Raw genomic sequence first — 7500 nt, 5'->3', positions numbered from 1 at the left:
GTCCAATGTGCGAAAACAAGATAATTATATATAATAATAATAATTAACAATAACAACAACAATAATCTAGTTGTTCTTGATACTTTTGAAAGTCTTTACTTACAGTGCTCCATGCCCCAATGAAGGTTATTCCAATCGTGATTGGGGTGTTGGGCACTGTAAGCAACGACTTTGAAAAATATCAAGAACAACTAGATAGTGCATTAATTACTAACTAATTTTATTATTGGTGTGAGTGATTCGGATGTGCATTATGCCCAAACTTTAATCCTACCCACTATAGAAACGATCCACAATTTTTGGCAATAAATTAAAAGGAAATGGCAGGCAAACAATGATAAGAAGGTTTTAAGTGTCAATTGCCTCTTGTTAAGGGAATACTCCTTCACAGGATGACACACTAGATCCACAAAGCTGATACAGGACCCACAGAACCCCACCCACATCTCAAATGCCCTAGGATGCCCCCCATTGATGAGTAAAAGTATCACTCTCAGGGGGACTATGGGTGAACTTTGTCACTGACACTTAAAGTGCCTATGAAGTAAAAAAAGGAAAAATTATTTTTTGCTTATCTTAAAGTGCTACTATGACCAAAAAAACAATTCTTCTTTTCTTTGGATAATGAAACACTAAGTGACCCAAGTTTTAAGTTCTGATTTTAAAAAGACCTCTGTTTATTTTAACTGGAATTTTGTTATTTATTTGTCCGCCATTACTAACTTTAAAATCTTGAGAGAGATGGGTCGAGGAGAAAATGATGTCAAAGACTCACTGGTTTAAAAATGCAGCACGTGTGTACGCAGCTGAATTAATATGCAACAGAGGAGTTTCGGGCTTTCCGATTTTTAGACTCATGTTTTGCATATATAATAAGTTGCAATTACAAGCTGAAATTTTAAGCTACTGAGTAAATGACATCACTTTGCCCTAGATTCAACTCTCTGAAGTCCAGTTGGTCAGTTTTGCATGTGAGTAATGGTGGGCCGTGAAATCCAAACCTTACACTAAAATAAACAGCCTTTGGGTAAAAATCAAAGCTCAAAATCTTGCCAGTCAGGTGTTAAGCGAACACGCTTTCAAAATCTGAAGAAAAAGAGAAAACGATTTTTTGATCATAGTAGCACTTTAAAGACCTTTCAAATTGATGAAGAATGGTGTTTTCAATTTTTGGAAAACGTTTTTTCGCTCCAGAGATATTCAAGTGTCACAAAAATTACAAATTACTGTAATAACTCACGAAATTGAGAAGATCTCCAAAAATATTGGAGTAATGATATTCAGACGTCAGATGTCAGATACGGCACAAAGTCATACCCATTAAGATATTGCCATGGCAACACTATCGTTTCCTGTCCTCTCTGCAATGAACCAAATATCTTGGATCTTAAACAGATAAGTACAGGCAGATGGTCAGACTTGAAACGAATGTGCTGCCCATAATGCTCTACGTCTCTGTGGAAGCTTACCAAGAGTGAACATGACTTATTATGACAATAAACAGCAAAATCAATCCTCTGTTAAATAGACCCAGCCACAAAAAATGGTTGCCATGGCAACACCATAGAGGGTATCGTTTTGTGCCTGACTTGATGTAGACTACCCCTGCCAAGTTTGAACAACACCCCTCCAATATTTTCGGAGATATTCTCAATTTTGTGATTTATTACAGTTATTTGTAATGTTTGTGATGTCATCAATTTTAAACAACAACTTGAATATCTCTAGAACGAAATAAGGTATTCCAAAATAGAAAATACTAATCTTCATCACTTTGAAAGGTCTTTAGAATAAGCAAAATATATTTTTTATATGTACTTCATAGGCAATTTAAAGTATATTAGGATTTAAGCATATATGAGTGAATAATAGCGTCAAGCATTATTTTCTCATAATGTTTATCCCAAGGATCCCAAAAGTACAGTATGACCACTTTTGATTGATTTGCATTTGTTTCGCATGCAGAAAATCCAATCGGAAGCTACATGTAAGAATTGCTTCTCTTGGCATCTGATTTGATAGCACTTGCATGTAAAAGAATGCGATCACACTCAGGAACCTGTGCTGTAAAATTGTAAAAAGTACTACAGATACATGATACAAGTGCTATTGCTACAGGAATTTCTTTTATTTCTGTGAAATAAAGGTAAATCAACACACCCTAATGAGGAGTCAGATCATCCATATGAGCACTATTAGCACATGAAAACCTGTTCTCCCCAGTTTGTTTACAGTGGTCAGTTTGAATTACATGTAGTCTCAAGATCTTTCAGTGTAGAATGTTGCCTCATAAAAAATTCTGCGCAATTCAAATATTTTCATTTTTTGAGACGAATCTCTCCACCTACATGTAAGGTAAACGTGAAACGAAAAAAAAAAGATGACTTTTAGATGTCTATAAATTAAATTATGTACAGAACACGCAACACACTTTTTGTATCTTTTGCACTCTGTCCAAGGTAAGTTAAGAGACCAATAGCTTTTTCTCTCTTTTCTTGTTCTGCTCTTTTTTCAGCCTCATAATCAGGGTTGATGCCATATTTCAGCTGCAATGCAAACACAAAGGGTTGGAAAATGCAAAGGAAAAACCTCTTTGGCTAACTAAGAGCTCTTACGACAGCACTACATAAGGAATTTCTCTTTAAAATATAAAGAATATGGAAAATTGAGATTACCAGAACATCACATTTTTTTAGCCAACTATGAAAACCTGTTTGCAAAAAAAAAAAAAATTCTTCTGATGAAAGAGGCAACACTTTTTCTTATCTTTTGAAGCTTACCCCTTCCTCAATATCTGCAAAAAAGTTGAGATGCCTTGGTTTGTCATCAGCTAAAACCATGGATGTGTTGTGTGACTCCCCTTCTTTGACAAGCTTCTTGGATGCACGATCTCGTAATAAAGATGTTCTGGCCTCTTGTTCCTGCACAAGCAAAGAAATTGAATTTGAAAGTGATTTGTTTGCACACACACAACGCAACAGGCTTGGAGTAGGGCCGACCCCTGCCATAGGTTATGGTAGAAGCCATAAGTTACAGTAGAAGCTAAAGAAAACGGTTCCTAAAAGATCTAACACCAGCAACTGGAATGGCTGGAACAATTCTTCTGAATTGATTTTATCTTTTCTAAGGAATAACACTCACTGCAAGAGCTGCTCTCCTCTCCCTTTCCTTCTCTTCTTTCCTTGCATTCTCTTCATCTCGGCGAACTCGTTCAACGTTGTCCTTATTTCGCACATGCCAACTGTAAATGAGTGAAGAAAGTCAAGTTTGTTGCTTCCATATTCACAGAAGTTCCCCCTTTCAACAAAATTTCAAGTATCCAAGACAGGCAAGTTGTCTTAAATAATTCACCGACCCTAGCTTCCTAATAATTATCCTACACGTTACTAGTATATCCCAAGGATATAAAATTTGCTGCATATGTTGTTGTGTATGTGAGTGACAGAACAAAGAGTTAAAGATTACAAGGTAATCATGAGGAAATTTGACATGAAGAGTGATTTTATTGCATAACAATAATTTACAAGAAAGCATACCATTTTGACAATTTCAGTCTAAGGCGCAGCAGCAGTACACGCGTAGCTCTATTGAGTCTCCTATTGCTCAGTTGTAGAGCAACCGAACGAGTAATCGGATGGTCGAGGGTTCAACTCCTGCAATGGTGCATTGGAATTTCTCAAATTTCCTCGTTATCCCTACACAAGTTACTATTGATGAAAATAACCCCATATTCCGACACCCTCATCAGACCTCCATTTGATGCAACACCACAACATGAAAGAGCCACGGCGAGATGCATTACTTGCAAATCTTTCTGGGGGACGAATCGAACGCCATTCATAAATCTCTGATTATTACTTGTAAAATTTGCTTGTTTGATTACAGGGCCATCATATCTTATGCAATTTTTATACATCAAGTTAAGCTAATTTCCATTTGAACCTTTTACGCTCTTAAGCAACTTCAGAATACCCCCTCAATCTTTTGAAGCAGTAATTGGTTGGACCCGCACTCCTGCAGTCAAGGACTGTTGAATGATATGGGAGTGTAGAACTAGTGCTCATGCAGTCCCACACTCCCACAGTTGAGGACTATTGAGCTGTATTAGAGTATAGAACTAGTGCTCCCACAGTCAAGGACCATTGAGCGATAAGGGAGAATAGAACTAGTGCTCTTGCAGTCCCACACGCCCACAGTCAAGGACCATTGAACGATATGGGAGTATAGAACTAGTGCTTCCGCAGTCCCGTACTCCCACAGTCGAGGACCATTGAACGATATAGGAGTATGGAACTAGTGCTCTCGCAATCCTGCACTCCCACAGTTGAGGACCATTGAGCAATATGGGAAAATAGTACTAGTGTCCCCGCAGTAATTGGTTGGACCCGCACCCCCACAGTCAAGGACCATTGAAAGATATGGGAGTATAGAACTAGTGCTTCCGCAGTCCCGTACTCCCACAGTCGAGGACCATTGAACGATATAGGAGTATGGAACTAGTGCTCTCGCAATCCTGCACTCCCACAGTTGAGGACCATTGAGCAATATGGGAAAATAGTACTAGTGTCCCCGCAGTAATTGGTTGGACCCGCACCCCCACAGTCAAGGACCATTGAAAGATATGGGAGTATAGAACTGGTGCTTCTGCAGTCCCGTACTCCCACAGTTGAGGACTATTGAACGATATGGGAGTATGGAACTAGTGTTTCCACAGTCCCGCACTCCTACAGTCAAGGACTATTCAACGATAAGGGGTATGGAACTACTGCTCCCTGAGTCTCACACTCCCACAGACGAAATATTTAGCCATAGGAGCAAGGGTTGCACAGTCGGTTAGTGCGCGGCCTTGGTGCATAAGGTCCTGAGTTCGATCCCCGGATCTCACATCCTTGTTTCGGCTTCTTTCCTTTCAGCGTAGCCTAAGTAGCATTGAATACCCTTAAAACGGAGCACTGATGGAAAGAGGGGGGTAAAATGAGCGCACCGTCGGCTTCCTGAGAGAGTACTCTCTAGAGAGTAAAGGAACTACCGACGTTAAATAACGTGTACCTTTTCCTTTACCTTTACCTATAGTGCCATGAGTCCCACCCTGCCACTGTTGAATTCGGTTCGTTCCCTTTAAGAATCAGGAATACACATTTACGTTTTCTGTCTTTGTTAATATGTAATTAAGCTTAAATGACTGCGGGAGCAGCTTTTTGGAAGTGAATAAATATTGTAAGTGAAGGGGTATTCTAGAATCTTGCCACGCTCTTTTGGCTTTGCGATGCTTTTACAGCACACACAAATTCGATTAGAGTACGGGGTTACCTCTTTTTGGGTAAAATGTTCATCCTTTTATCCTGTGATCGCGATCGACACCAACTCAGCACAGTGTCGTCAAAAGTATAGTCCACAAACGATCCTACAAACTACAAACTATTAGCAGAGTCTTCGTTCCCCGTGACCAGCGGCTCGTTCCCGACTCGCTGGTCAAGGGGAACGAAGACTCTGGGATTCGCATGAGCGTTATGGAGTGCTGAATTGTTGTGAGCGCGGGCGATTCACATATGAAAACGAACTCAGGGGTCCGGCGATTTTGACAGAAAAGTGTGCATGTATCGTGTTGTCTGGTTGAGTTGCATGAACTCGTGATATCATTATGGAAGTAAGATCAGTATCTACAGCCTTCTCAGACTTTGTTCTGGCTGGATGCTCTTTGTACGTGGCATGGATGGTGTACAACAGCTCTGTTTATGCTTCTTGGGGTTTTATGGGTATTGCCTTAGCCGCGTCTTTTGGCGTTCTTAAATTTGGTGTTGTTTTCCCGAGTTTCCAACCTAAAGTGGTACGAATGCACGTGATATCTACATGGATGGCTTCTGTATTAGGTAAAGCACGCACATTTCAAAGGGAAGTTTGTCCACAGGCAACCCAGGCCAAAAGATCCCTCTTAAATAATTGGTCCTTTCACTCACTTGATTAACGACCATGCATGTTTTTAACCCAATCAAAAGAGACTACAGTCAGTATTTACATACGCAGAGAGTTTAATTTGTTCAAGATAGGATAATTTAAACACGAGAAAGCAAGAGGAATGCACATACCAAAATTCCTATTCGCTTGCTCACTCACTAATTAACCAATAAAGAATCCTCATCTGTGATCTGTTCTGTTGTAAAGCATGCAGGAAGTGGATAGAGCACGAAAGGAGTGTAGGGGAAACACAACATGAAGTCGAGGCGAGGCTTCTTTCTTTTGTTTTATGCATTTAGCTAAAATTTTTGGGAAACTTTATTTCCCAAATCCTATGAGTGGCATCAGTTTCATTATAAATTGTTTTATTAAGAATGCCAAAAAGCTTTCATGGTTAGAATAGTTTCTCCTCTTCAGTACAGTCTTATAAAGGTTTATGAAGAATCTTACAGGTACAATATTAAGGCTCTATGTATTTACCATATATTTCTGTACAAAACTTAACTTTAACAAGAATAGAATTGCATTTGTAGAGTCTCACATGGCACAAAGGATAATACATTTATAAGATACTGATAACAAACATGAACACAATATCTCAGAAAAAAAGATTGAAAAAAACCTTGAACCTTGCAACAAATGGAATGAAAAGTAAGAAAAGGTCAAAGCAGAAATCAGTTATGTAAAAAACATTGACAACCCTGGTGTACAAGTTCCAGTCCATGAAGCTCAATTTATGTGTATGGGCTTGGTTTATGGACCACACTTAATTTTTAGATCTTATTTACCGGTACTTAAGAGCACTTAACAGACTTTAATTTATATATGATATCCTAAGAACTGTCTGTACAGAGGATAAAATAAGTATGAGCTTTCCGTATAGAACACTGTAGTATTATAACAGCTGATGGTCAGTACGGGTTGTCAGATTGAAACCACATCTTTATTTAATACCATCAATTGTGTCATTAGAATGGTGACTTAGTTACCACCCCCCCCCCCCCCTCCCTGCCCCAATAATAATAATGATTGTAATTATAAAAAGGGTGTGCATACAACAATAGGTCACTTTCCTTGCTTTTCTTGTTTCAGGTATTCCCCTTATTGCAGCAGGATTTTGTGTTTATCATCACATGCCTGTAACTGCCAAGTTTTATCTGGTGAGTTCACCAGTCGCAATGTTTCTGTCCATTGTACATAAACCCTTGGAAGAAAAGCTAACCATTATTATGAGTACCCTAGCAGTGCTTGGAATACTATTTGTCGCTTCCACAAGTCTAAACATTTATGCCACTGCAGGTGTATTAGCTTACGGATTTGCAAGTGCAGTGAAACCCACTAATTTTCTTGGTTTTCCTGGTATCGACTGGTTTCATTTTATCTTGACTGGAGGAAATGTCCTTTTTATGTATGGTCTGATCTTTTAAAAATAAAGAATGAACTCAAAACTGAGTGTTATTTTCATCATTTCCTATGTACCGTAAACACCGGCAGACAAGCCGCACCTTTTTCCCAAAAATCGTTCCTGGAAATCAGGGGTGCGGC

At 39.1% G+C, this 7500-nt stretch overlaps 2 protein-coding genes across 2 annotated transcripts in view; one reads left to right on the top strand and one right to left on the bottom strand.

The window, feature by feature from the left end:
- LOC138019549 (leukocyte receptor cluster member 1 homolog) overlaps positions 1–5436 on the bottom strand; it is a 17827-nt gene extending 12391 nt beyond the window's left edge. The window contains exons 1-4 of the mRNA XM_068866391.1: positions 5311–5436; positions 3142–3241; positions 2781–2921; positions 2432–2546 (exon numbers count right to left, since the gene is read on the bottom strand). Of these exons, the coding sequence (XP_068722492.1) occupies positions 2432–2546; positions 2781–2921; positions 3142–3241; positions 5311–5333 (379 nt within the window). The 5' untranslated portion in view covers positions 5334–5436. The remainder of the gene's footprint in view (positions 1–2431; positions 2547–2780; positions 2922–3141; positions 3242–5310) is intronic.
- Positions 5437–5489: 53 nt separating this feature from the next.
- On the top strand, positions 5490–7403 carry LOC138019511 (uncharacterized). Its single transcript, XM_068866324.1, has 2 exons — positions 5490–5870; positions 7048–7403. Exons 1-2 carry the CDS (start codon positions 5642–5644, stop codon positions 7380–7382), a joined length of 564 nt encoding a protein of 187 aa, XP_068722425.1. The 5' UTR covers positions 5490–5641; the 3' UTR covers positions 7383–7403.
- The last annotated feature ends 97 nt before the right edge of the window (positions 7404–7500 follow it).

The sequence above is a fragment of the Montipora capricornis genome, chromosome 10 (genome assembly GCF_036669925.1).
Source record: "Montipora capricornis isolate CH-2021 chromosome 10, ASM3666992v2, whole genome shotgun sequence".
In the NCBI taxonomy this organism is placed as follows: domain Eukaryota; kingdom Metazoa; phylum Cnidaria; class Anthozoa; order Scleractinia; family Acroporidae; genus Montipora; species Montipora capricornis.
Note: the sequence above shows the minus strand (reverse complement) of the source record. Positions and strands in the feature narration are given on the sequence as shown.

Coding starts and splice junctions, on each gene's coding strand:
- LOC138019511 (XM_068866324.1), top strand. CDS start 5,642: ATGGAAGTAAGATCAGTATCTACAGCCTTCTCAGACTTTGTTCTGGCT. Junction 5,871..7,047: donor ATGGATGGCTTCTGTATTAG/GTAAAGCACGCA, acceptor TTCTTGTTTCAG/GTATTCCCCTTATTGCAGCA.